Below are 13,325 nucleotides of genomic sequence, written 5' to 3' on the forward strand. Positions count from 1 at the left end.
GAAGGTTGGGCAATCTACTTCTGTAGTGATACCACCTCGGAAACTCAAGGAGGGGTCTCTATGAATCGGATACAACTCAATGGTGGTGGGACAGGTGTTCCTTTGAGTACTTTACCCAACTTGTGAAATCCATTTGCAATTTATCTACAACCCTGGCTCAGATTGCAGATGACATTGTGTAGATAGAATGACTGCTCAGCAAAGATCTTTAGAATCTCTGGCTAAGGTAGTACTAGACAATATAATAGTTCTTTATTTCCTTCTAGTCCTGCAAGGATATGCTAGTGCTATTGTTAATACCTCTAGCTGCACTTGGATAAACACCACTGGAGAAGTTGAGCAAGACATCAGGAAAATTTGTTAAAAAGCTGGACTGTTTGCCAAAAAACTTCAGTACCTCCTATACCTGATGCTCCTTTTCTAGATATTTTTAGTTGGTTTGTTTCACATTACAAACTGGCTTAATTCTTTTAACTTCTTTACTGATCATTGTAGGATTAATCAAATGTTGTATGAAATGTTTGTCTAACACCTGCAACCAAAATGAAATGCACTAGAAATGCAAAGAGTAATGTAATTCAAGAAAGCTGAGTCCTTAGAAGAAAACTGATCCTCCATCCCAATTAGACGTTTTACCACATGTTATGTCTATAGCTCCTTCTACTTTGAGTTCTCTTCTTAAAACCTTACCAGCATCTAGATTAATAAAGAAGATCTACTTTATTTCCCTGGGTGTTTTGTGTTGACCTTGTTTTGCTTGAGTTTGTTTTAAATTTGTTCCTCCCTATTTGGCCTTGCTGGCTAGCCACATTTTTCAGAATGGCAGAGCACACTGTACTTTCACTTTGTGCTGCCCAACTTTAATTGCTATTCCTCAATAAAACTCTGTTCTTACTACTGACAGATAGGAGATTTTGTTCTTTGACAAGTTAAATAAGTTATGTAGCATCAAGAAAGATCACAGGCATTGGACATGCCAATTGATGCAGAAAAGGCAATTGATAAAATCCAACACTCATTCCTGTTCAAAACTCTGAACAGAATAAAAGGGAAAATCCTCAACATAATAAAGGGGATATATGCATATATGCAAAACCAACAGCTAACATTACTGTCAATGGAGGAAGGCTCAAAGCAGTCCCCTTGCAAATGGGAACCAGACAAGGAGGCCCTCTATCATCACTTCTATTTAACATTGTATTGGAAACCCTAGCCAGGCTAATAAGGCAAGAAAGATAAATAAAAAGCATCCAAATTGCCAAAGAACAAGTAAAGCTATCTCTGTTCGCAGATGACATGATCCTATACATAGAAAACCCAAGAGACTTGGCAAAAAAAAAAAAAAAAAAAACTGTAACTAATAGAAAGTTTCAGCAAAGTGGCAGGATACAGAGTCAACATACAAAAATCAGTTGGATTCCTCTACATCAACAGAGAGACCTCTGAAAAGGAAAAGAGGAAAACAATACCATTTATAATAGCTACCAAAAAGATAATATACTTGGGAATAAATCTTACCAGGGACACAAAAGACCTATACAAAGAAAACTACAAAATGCTACTACAAGAAACTAACTACAAGAGATCTACATAACTGGAAGAACAATGCATGCTTCTGGTTAGGGAGATTGAATATTGTGAAAATGTCAGTCTTACCCAAAGCAATCTATACATTCAATGCAATCCTGATCCAGATTCCATCAACATTCTTTAAGGACATGGAAAAACCATTCACTGAATTCATATGAAAAGCAAAGAGACCTCAGATAAGCAAAACACTGATGAAGAAGAAAAAGAAAGTAGGAGGTCTCAGACTCGCAGATCTCAAAACCTACTATACAGCCAGAGTAGTCAAAATAGTGTGGTATTGGTACAGCAATCGACAAATATACCAATGGAACAGAATTGAAAACCCAGAAGTAGGCCAATCCATCTGTAGATAGCTGATCTTTGACAAAGGGCCAAAACCCATTAAATCAGGGAGAGATAGCCTTTTTAACAAATGGTGCTGGCAGAATTGGATATCCACTTGCAGAAAAATGAAACAAGACCCATACCTCACTCCATACACAAAAACAAACTCAAGTTGGATCAAAGACTTAAATGTAAAACCCAAAACTATAAAGTGCATCAAAGATAAAATGGGGCAAATCTAGAGACCCTAATTTATGGGATGAATAGACTATCAAATATAACCCAAAATGCACAAGCAGTGGAAGAGAAACTAGATGACTGGGACCTTTTAAAAATTAAGTATTTATGTGTATCGAAAGACATCTCCAAAAAGGTAGAAAGAGAACCTACAGAATGGGAAAAAATATTTGGCTATGACATATCTGTCAAGGGACTCATTTCTAAACTTTATAGAAAACTTCAACACGTCAACACCAAAAAGGCAATCAAATTCAGAAATGGGCAAAGGGCATGAATAGACACTTCACTAAAGAAGATATACAGGTGGCTAACAAACACATGAGGAAATGCTCATGATCATTAGCTATTAGAGAGATGCAAGTCAAAACAACAGTGAGATATTATCTCAATCCAGCAATAATAGCAAAGTTCAACAAGACAGAAAATAACAAGTGCTGGCAAGGGTGAGGAGAGATTGGAACTCTCATACACTGCTGGTGGGACCATAAAATGGTACAGCCACTGTGGAAAACAGTATGGCATTTCCTAAAAAATACTGAAAATAAAAATACCATTTGATCCAGCAATTCCATTACTAGGAATATACCCTAAAGAAGTAAGAGACAGGCTATGAATAGACATATACACACCCATATTCATAGTACCACAAATCACTATAGCAAAGAGATGGAGACAATCTAAATGCCCATTAACAGATGAATGGATAACCAAACTATTACATGCACACAATGGAATACTATGCAACATTAAGGAATAATGAAGAATACATGAATCATCTCACAACATGGATAAATTTGGAGGACATTATGCTGAGTGAAATAAGTCACAGAAGGATAAATATTATATGAGTCCATTATTGTAAAAAGTTAAGGAAAGGTTCATGCAGGGAAGGAAATTCACTTTGTTGGTTACTGGATTTGGGAGGGAAGTAGGGGAGTTTCGGACTCATCAGGGGTCACATGTTGATTTGGGTGAGGGGAGGGGCAGTATGGAAAGAGTCTGTGACCAGCACAGGGACAATGGGGAAAGGGAAGACACAGAAACATGCACAAAAGATATAGACAACAGAGGCAAATTCCATTACAGGCACAATATTGTATTATCAGTGGCAGCATACACTATGTTATGGGTAAATGCATAGACAGGTGAGACGATCGGGTGGGGGTAGGTGAACAGGAATATACCAAAGACCAAGGATAGATTTGGCTGAAGATAGTCTTACATATGTACTTGTGCTACAAAATTATCCATATACATTACAGAAGTAACAGAGGACAAAGTTGGAGTAGCTTCTCAGAGACAACCAAACACCTTGAGGGAAACAATCACTGGACCTGCAGGCTCGGGACCATAGTCTTGGGGGACATAATGCTCAATTGGCACAACATAGTACATAAAAATCTCATTCTACATCCTGCTTTGGTGAGTAGTGACTGGAGTCCTAAAAGCTTTTGAGTACCCATTTAAGATGCAGCTATTGGTCTTCTCTATTTGGAGCAAAGGAGAGTGAAGAAAAGCTAAGTCATTTGGAAACAATTAGTTCAGAGATAAGATGGACCACGAGGACCTCAGCCTATATGACCCTGAGACCAGAAGAACTAGATGGTGCCCAGCTACCAATGCCAACCACCTGGAAAGAGATCAAAATTGGAGATCCTGGATAGAGTGGGATGGAAGTTGTGGAACAAAATTAAAAAACAAAAAAATGACCAGAATTGCTGGTCAAATAGAAACTGGTGGAACCCCTGAGACTATGGCGTTGGGTTATCCTTTGGGCCTGGAAATGGACTCACGTCCATGCATTAGCTCTCACCCCAACAGTAGAAAGACCTGTAAGCAGAACACCTACCCCAGGGAGATGCACCCACCTACCCTAGGGAGATGCCTCCCTTAGATCTGTCAGCCATGAGACATCAGAGGGGTAGCATTCATGTAGAGGGAAAGCTGGACAGACAGGAATGCAAGGATAAGAAGGGCAGAGGGAAGGGATAGTCACAGGGAGGGGAGGGGAGGGGAGCTTTTTATAGTTGGGGATTGTAATCAGGGCCATGAAACCAAATGTGCATGAACTACTGAGAGTAAAACAAATCTGCTTTGTAAATTTGTACCCAAATCACAATAAAAAATAAAGAAAAGAAGAAAGATCACAGTCATTGAAAACCCTATGGAGCAGTTCTACACTGTGTCCATGGTATCACCATGAGTCAGAATCGAGTCATTGGTGACTAATAACAACATTCTTATTTTTGTTTTCATTCTTATTCATAGTTTTTTTTTTCTTTTCTTAATTTCATCCTCCTATACCTCTTTATGGGAGCTCTGGTAGCATAGTGGCTAAGGCATTTGACTGCTAACCAGAAGACTGGCGGTTCAAACCCACCAGCCACTCCTCGGAAGGAAGATGGGGCAATCTACTTCCGTAGTGATACTGCCTCAGAAACCCAAGGAGGGGTCACTATGAGTCGGGTCCAACTCGACGGCACACAACAACATACCTCTTTATGTAAAGAACTAGCAAGTTTATAAAAGCTTCCATTTTCTTCCATACCTTTACATGCTAATGCCTTTATTAGCACTCTTCCTCAACTTACAGTTCTCAAAGAAGAGTTTCCCTCTTTAACCTTGCTAACTTTGCTTTTCTTTCAAGACTTCTTCCAGGAAGATTTCCCTGAATGCTAAGTCAAGAATTCCTTTTCTCAGTTCCCCAGCCTTCTCTGTTCACCTCTATCGAATACAAATCAAGTTATCTTATAATAGTTGTGTTTTTTTTTGCTGTTTCTTTTGCCGTATAGTAGGCTTTGTAAGGTCAAATACAATGTTTTATTTTCCTTTGTATCTTCAGTGCTCAGGTCATTGTCTAGCACAAAGTAGGGCACATTTCATCCTTGTTTTGTATATGAGTAGCATAAAACTTTCCTTTCATATTAACTGCAGCATTAAAATAATGTGCATTCACCCATTTTTGTCAACTTTGACTTTCAGATTTTCCTTCTTGGAATCATCCTGCTTCCAATTCGTGTCTTACTGGTTGCATTAATTTTATTACTGGCATGGCCTTTTGCTGCAATTTCAACAGCATGCTGTCCTGAAAAACAGATCCACCCAATAACAGGTTGGAGGAGGTAAGAAATAATTTTGTCCAAATATTAGGTAAATCAAGATAAAGAAGGGTTTATCATAGTTTAACCAAACCAAACCAAAAACCCACAACCAAACCCACTACTGCCGAGTTGATTCCAACTCATAGTGACCCTATAGGAAAGAGTAGAACTGCCCCATACGATTTCCAAGGCTGTAAATCTTTGTGGAAACTGACTGCTACACTGTCTGTCACAGAGCGGCTAGTGAGTTTGAACTGCCAACCTTTTGAGTAGCAGTCATGCACTTAACCCAGCTGGGCCACCAGGGCTCCTTTATTGTAGTCAGTGATTACTAGTCCTAGCTAACTAACTGCTACTTACTTATTTTTAATAATTTATTTTTATTGTTCAGAAGAAACTGGTCATGGAAATCACTGTCCAGACATAATCTGCTGTACAAATCATAATTTCCTGATGTTAAAACATCTTGCTTTTTGAGTTACTGTCAAAAAGTGATGCATCCTTGGTTCTGGAAGATAGCCAATTAGAATACCTGAAACCATTGCAGCTGCAAATCACCTGGCTTTCTTTTGCTTTTTCTGAGTTTTCTCACTTGCTTTTGACTTTCAACAGTACCTATACTTTCTAAACAAGTTTTGAAGTGGTATAATTAAGTGCACGTATTGTGATATTTGTGCTCATTCCAGAGAAAGATGATCCAACAGAAAGCAGAAATTATCAAACAATGTCATTAATATCACATGCTGAAGATAATTCAAAAAGGATTAGCAGCAGTACATTGACAGGGAACAGAAATTCAAGCCATATTCAGAAGAGGATGTGGAATGATGGATATCATTGCTGTTATCAGATGAATCTTGGCTGAAAGCAGAGAATACCAGAAAGATGTTCACCTGTGTGTTACTGACTATGCAAAGGCATTTATGTGGATCATAACAAATGATGGATAACATTGTGAAGAATGGGAATTCCAGAATACTTAATTGTACTCATGTGGAACCTGTACATAGATCAAAGAGGCAACCATTCAAATGGAACAAGAGGATATTGTGTGGTTTAAATTCAGGAAAAATGTGTGTCAGTTGTATCTTTTCACCATACATATTCACTCTGTATGGTGAGCAAATAATCTGAGACGCTGGACTACATGAAGAAGAACACAATATTTGGAGGAAAGCTCATTAACAACCTGCAATATGCAGATTACACAACCTTGCTTGCTGAAAGTGAAGATGACTTGAAGCACTTACTGATGAAGATCAAAGACTATAGACTTCAGTATGGATTGTACCTCAACATAAAGAAGACAAAAATCCTCACAACTGGACCAATAAGCACTATCATGATAAATGGAAAAAAGGTTGAAGTTGTCCAGGATTTCATTTTACTTGCACCCACAATCAAGGCCTATAGAAGCAGCAGTCAGGAAATCAAATGGGCAAATTAGACTTGCATTGGGCAAATCTGCTGCAAAAGATCTCTTTAAAGTGTTGAAAAGTAAAGCTATCATTTTGAAGATTAAGGTATGCCTGACCCAAGCCATAGCATTTTCAGTAACCTCATATGCATGTGTGAACTGGATAATGAATAAAGAAGATCGCAGAAGAATTGATGTGTTTGACTTACAGCATTAGTGAAGAATACACTAGTGAATACTAAGAATACATTAGTGAACACACCGGGGACTTCCAGAAGAACAAACCAATGTGTCTTGGAAGAAGTACAGCCAGTATGCTCCTTAGAAGTGAGGATGGCAAGACTTTGTCTCACGTGTCAGGAGAAGGACTTGGTATCCCTAGAGAAGGACATGATGCTTGTTAAAATAGAGGGTCAACGAAAAGAGGAAGACCTTCAGTGAGATGGATTGGCACAGTGGCTCTGACCATGGCTCAACCATAGCAAAGATTGTGAGGGTGGCAGAGGATGGGGCAAAGTTTTGTTTTGATGTCTGTAGGGTCAGTATGAGTTGGAACCAATTTGACTGCACCTAATAACAAAACAACATTGTAATATTGTTTTATTAGCTACTTTAGCAATTATTATTAATAATACTTATTAATAAATATTGTTGTTGTTGTTGTTGTTATGTGCCGTTGAGTTGGACCCAACTCCTAATGACTCCTCCTTGGGTTTCTGAGGTGGTATCACTATGGAAGTAGATTGCCCAACCTTCCTTCCGAGGAGTGGCTGGTGGGTTTGAACTGCTAGCCTTCTAGTTAGCAGTCAAGTGCCTTAGGCACTACGCTACCAGAGCTCCCATTAATAAATATAGCCTAGATTTAAAAAAATATTAGCATTGAGGTAGAATGGAAATGCTTATGAAGCACTATCTAATTAGCATAGTGGCAGGGAACTGATTGATGATGTATTAATAAAGATACGGGTAAAGGGCAATTCCACTTAGGCAGAACCAAGTTGTGGCCATTGGTACATCTGCAAAGTGGAGGCTCTTCATGCAGAATCCATGGATTCTGTAGGAATCCATCGATAGGCTTTAGGGTACTGTTGAGTTCTCTGAAATCGTGGGGTTATTTATTTATGCAGCAAAGAGTCTGCTTCCTTCATCCAAGTCTTAAATGAGGATACATCCTACAAAAATTTTTATTCATGAAACTTCTTACGAAGTATATAATCTGTTCATTTCATGTTCTAGTGAACAAAAGGCGACAAGTTGGTTTGAAGTAGAATCGAACCCAGTGGTAGCAGTGCCCCAGAGAACTAACAGCACCTTAGTCCTTGCAAATCATACTCCTTTGTTTTATAACTCAAGGGTTCATAGTATAAAAAATTCTTAAAGGAATGTTTTTCATAACTCTCAAGTTCCTTTCAGATGATCTCTTTGGTTTCTTTTGTTAATAGTGTATGAAAATCTAGGATGAGGAATGAGTAGTCTTTGCTCTGAGGTCATCAAGTGTCTAATCAGGGTGATGGAAAAATTTGGAAATGAATGGCAGTGATGATGGTACAACATGATGGATGCTATTAATGTCACTGAATAATCCATCTAAAAAATGTTGAAATGGCAGGTGTTTGTTATGTATCTATAGTTATCAAATAAAAAGATGCAGCAAACAGGTTTAATAAATGTTAAGAAAAAAAAGTTCTACTTTCATCAATTAATAAAGTACCTCTACCTCCTCTTAAACAGGTAATGTTGCAGTTACGTTGCACCAGATTTTTAACCATTCTTTTAACATTTAAATAAAAGTGTTTAATGCCTTTGAATATGAGATCTTTTGAGAATGTAATTGTCAGAAGGTACACTGCTATAGATTAAAAATGGGAGGTGTGGAAATTCAATGAGGAGGTACTCTTTATATCTTTATACAAATAGGAATTTCATCTCTAAACTGAAAGGGAAGAGAGGGAGTACAGGCATTTCCCTTTGCCTCTGAAAAAGTAATTTGTTCTTCTGTGTCTCACCTTTCCTTGCTGTGAAATAAAAGTTACAGGAACTTCCTCGGTAGCTAGTTGCCAATAGCGCCTCTCTATATTGTAACAAGAATGTGGGGAGAATTAGAGAGTTGCCATAGACTGGGCTCCAACTCCTGGTGACCCCATGTATAACAAAAGGAAACATTGAAAGAAGCCTATTTTTGAAAGCTCCTATTGGATGTCTTGTGTGTGAGAAGGTACATGTATTTTTTTTTTTTTTTGGTGAAAAGCTACATGCTTATTTACATATGGATATGTGCATCCTGTGTTTACAGATGGATGTGTGCATCCTGCATTTGCATCACTAGAACCATGTTACTATTTCCCTCCTCCACTGAACTTACTGAGGACAGAGACTGGATCTTACTTGTCTCATGTGCCAGGCATCATTCCTGGCACAGTTTGATTAATTAATTCTTAATGGCTGATTTCTTTTTTTTGCTTAAGTCAACAATTAAATTTCTAGAGTGGTTTATGTGCATCTCTGTTCCAAGGAAGTGAGGGAGGTAGTGACTTCACTTGTTAAGTTTTCTGATGATGTATAAGAACTCTGGTTATAGATAATGAGGCTTACTTTGAGAAGTTATTCCTAAAATAACTCAGGAAGTTTTCAGCATGAGAGTTCTAAAAATGTTTTGGGAACTAGAACCATCTTCATTGCACAAATAGATTCCCACGGTGACTACTTTGAATGGCAGTACTCATTTGGGTAGGAGCTCTGGTGACGTAGTGCCTAAGGCATTTGACTGCTAACCAGAAGGCTGGCAGTTCAAACCCACCATCCAGTCCTCGGGAGGTTGGGCAATCTACTTCCGTAGAGATACCGCCTTGGAAACTCAAGGAGGGGTCACTATGAGTCGGATCCAATTCGATGGCAGTGGGTTTGGTTGTGGTTTTTGGTATTCATTTCAATGTCTCAGTAAGGGAGGCATGTTGAAAACATATTCTTATGACGTTGTAGTAACCACTTTATAGCTGTGTGTCCTTGGGCAAATTACTATAACTGCTCTGTGCCTTATTTCCTCATCTGTAAAATAGGACTATAATAGTAATAGCTTCTTCCCAAGATTGTACTGAGGATGAAATAAATTAATACACATAAAGCACTTAGAGCAATGCCTGGAAGACAGAATTCCATGTGTTAGCTGTTCTTCTTAGCACATATTTTAAAATAAAGTGCTCTGACATGTTTTGGTTTTCTTATATTTTAGAGTAAATCCCTGTTGTTAGCTTTAGTTGGCAAAGCTAATTATGTCTTTTTGAAATTTATTTTCAAAGGAAAGTTACTCAACCAGCTTTGAAGTTTCTGGGCCAGGCCATGTTCTTCTCAATGGGGTTTATAGTTACTGTGAAAGGGAAGATTGCAAGCCCTTTAGAGGCACCAATTTTTGTTGTTGCCCCTCATTCAACGTTCTTCGATGGAATTGCCTGCATCGTAGCTGGGCTGCCTTCTATGGTGTCTCGAAATGAGAATGCACACGTGCCTCTGATTGGCAGTAAGTACTTGTGAGGTGACAAAGTATTTTCGTGCTCACACTTTAAATTTTCAAGTCATATCAAATTTATTGGTAGGCTTTGTTAAGAAATTTTAAAATAATAAAACATATGAAGTGCATTTCTTCTTTTTCATGAGGATACTATATTGAAAGAATGAATTTATGAAAAAGGATTAGAGACTTCCCTGCCTGCACCCTCATAATTCTTTTTAAAACCCCTCTTTGTTACTGTACCATCATGTCTTTTCTTATATGTGACTGAAAGACCAATTTTTAAATAGCAGACATGCTTGATTTTTCTGAGAGAGTTTAACTAAAGAGTTTGTGAAAAGACCCAGTTTACCTATTGCCTCAGAAATTTCTCTTCAGCTTCTTAGACTGATAAAGGCATTGTGTCTTTTCTTCTAACTCTGTTTTCTTCATCATTACCCCAGAATCTCCATGAGGGATCAGTGTGTAACTCTTTGAAAATTATGATGTGGAACAATAAGTGCTTCCTGCCATAAAAAATAATGAAGCAAGTGAAATGTTTTTCCCACCAGATGCTTTGGTCTCTCCCTAAAGTACTAGTCTCCAAGTAACTGCTCCCGGTTGTCCCAAGATTACGGCAAACATCGAGTGATGAGAGAGTGGCTGTGAAAGTTGCCTGATGTTGCCTTGGTGCTCTGGAGAAGTAGTGTTAGTTCCTATAGCTTTGTCATTCGGCTGAGAAAGACACTTAGGGGAAAAAAAAAAAGTAACTACTTTGTTTTGTATAATATAACTAGTTCCTGAAAAGTTGTGTGGCAATATGTTTTTGGTAAATTGAGGCTTATTTTGCATGTGGTAGGAAGTTACTTACATAGAAGGATGTTTTGCTGAAAATTTTAGTAAAATGAATAATAATTTCTCCCTATATTATCTGTACTGTGAATTCGCATCATCAGTTTTCATATTATTCCTACAATAAAACAAGATAAACTTGTAATCTATTCCAAAGGTTTAATGACAATTGTGAAGAGAACTTCGAGGGAAAAAATTATATTTGCTTCCTTTCATGTTCTTGCTACTTATTTTTGTTAAATCAGTGAAGTGGCTTTAGGTATAAACATTCACCTCTTCTTTGGAAACTAGAAACTTAAGTTCTAATGAACTTTGAATTGGAGGGTTGGTTTTTTTAGTTGCTTTTTTTTTTTTTTCTGATGTACTATCATTTTAATTTCCTGTCAAATTTGTTTTAATTATTTATCCATTATCATTGCCCCAGTAGCTTCAGACAAAAAAATCAAATAAAACTAAAAAGAGAGAAATTGTTTGCTTATGTTTTTCTTGTTTATTTTAAAGGATTGTTACGGGCTTTGCAACCAGTGTTGGTCTCCCGTGTAGATCCGGATTCACGAAAAACCACAATAAATGAAATAAAAAAGCGAGCAACCTCAAGAGGGGAATGGCCCCAGGTAAACCACAGTAGATGTTCATTTAAAATACTGAGAGTTTATTATTGTAATTTCGTAAATATACTCATTTGGATCCAGAGATAGCAATATCTGGCATCTATGCTAGGTGTCTTCTGCAGAATAGATGCAGAATAGATGAAGCAGTGAATACTAGGAAGTCTCTTCCCCAGGTGATACTCCAGGGACATAAATATATCTTTTTTCTTTTTTTAAATTCTCCTGACTCTGAACCATACTTTAACTTTATGTCATGTAAAATAATTCTCTACCTCTGAATCAAACTACCATTTTAGAGATGAGATACTAATGCCCAGTTGTACTCAACAATATGCTGAGTTTACTGACAAGGTGAATAGGATCTTTGATCTTATCTGAAGTATATTTAGATGTTGTTGTTGTTGTTGTTGTGTGCCATCGAGTCAGACCCAACTCATAGCGACCCTTCCTTGGGTTTCCAAGGCAGTATCACTACTGAAAGATTGTCCAACCTTCCTTCCGAGGAGTGGCTGGTGGGATTGAACCGCCAGCCTTCTGGTTAGTAGTCCAGTGCCTTAGGCACTATGCTACCAGAGCTCCTTGTATATTTAGGTAGTGCTTGTCAATTCATGTACATATCAAAATCGCCTGTAGGACTTTTTCAAGCTATGCGTCACCACCCCCCTTCCCCCACAATGACCCGATATTTTGAGGATGTGGGATGGATAGTATATGTTGCATAAAGAAAGCCTCATGGGAGATTCTGATAAGCCCCTCTCTACCTTTGCCTCCTTGATCTTGAGAAGAAAAAAAATGGCCTTGTGGCAATCTGGCCACTCATGATGACATGAAGATGGTAAACTACTAAGAGGAGTATGACCAACCAGGAGGTTTTAGAAACCAATCCATGTGAAGAATGATTGCAAAAAGCTGGCAGTTTTTGTTTTTCTCTTTGTTGTTGTTGTTGTTGTTATGTGCCGTCGAGTCAAACCCAACTCATAGCGACCCCTCCTTGGGTTTCTGAGGCAGTATCACTACGGAAGTAGGATTGCCCAACCGTCCTTCCAAGGAGTGGCTGGTGGGTTTGAACCGCCAGCCGTCTGGTTAGCAGGCAAGTGTCTTAGCCACTATGCTACCAGAGCTCCCTTTGTAGCCAAGGAATATATATCTAGGAGTGGTATGTGGGAGATAACAAGTAGACCGAGGTTAGCCCATTTAGCTCATGTTGAAGAATGGTCTGCTTTGGATTCCCTTTCTGGACTTTTTAAAAAGCATTGGCCAAGCAACCACTTGGGGGGGATATTGTAGAAAGAATTCAAGCATTAGAAATGTTATGTTGACTTTTAATGCCTCTTCCACACCAAGATTTTATGATTCCTTCTACATACATTAATTATAGTGTAACTATAGAATTTCCATTGAATGAATAATATTTGATATATATTACTGTCATATGAAGTCATAATTTTTTTTAATTATGGAGGTTGGCATTACACCTATTCATAGTTTTTATTTTATAACTAACAATTAGACAGTTGTAACAATTTAGCCTAGTATTTTTCTTCTCTAACTTTTATAAAATACACATTGCTAACTGCTATGAGTATAAGGTTTTTCTTTTTTGGTTTTGTATACTTATTAATTTACTCACTGCTAATTTCTTAAAGGGAGCTTTGGTGGCATAGTGTCTAAGGCATTTGACTGCTAACCAGAAGGCTGGTGGTTCA

General features: G+C 38.0%; 1 protein-coding gene across 1 annotated transcript in view; it reads left to right on the forward strand.

The window, feature by feature from the left end:
* The window catches only part of LPCAT2 (lysophosphatidylcholine acyltransferase 2), a 108,681-nt gene that overhangs the window by 21,691 nt on the left and 73,665 nt on the right, over nucleotides 1-13,325 (forward strand). Inside the window, exons 2-4 of the mRNA XM_007947948.1 lie at nucleotides 5,137-5,276; nucleotides 9,969-10,186; nucleotides 11,510-11,622. Of these exons, the coding sequence (XP_007946139.1) occupies nucleotides 5,137-5,276; nucleotides 9,969-10,186; nucleotides 11,510-11,622 (471 nt within the window). The remainder of the gene's footprint in view (nucleotides 1-5,136; nucleotides 5,277-9,968; nucleotides 10,187-11,509; nucleotides 11,623-13,325) is intronic.

The sequence above is a fragment of the Orycteropus afer genome, unplaced genomic scaffold (genome assembly GCF_000298275.1).
Source record: "Orycteropus afer afer isolate SDZICR_OR568_19922 unplaced genomic scaffold, OryAfe1.0 scaffold00009, whole genome shotgun sequence".
NCBI classification, from domain to species: Eukaryota; Metazoa; Chordata; class Mammalia; order Tubulidentata; family Orycteropodidae; genus Orycteropus; species Orycteropus afer.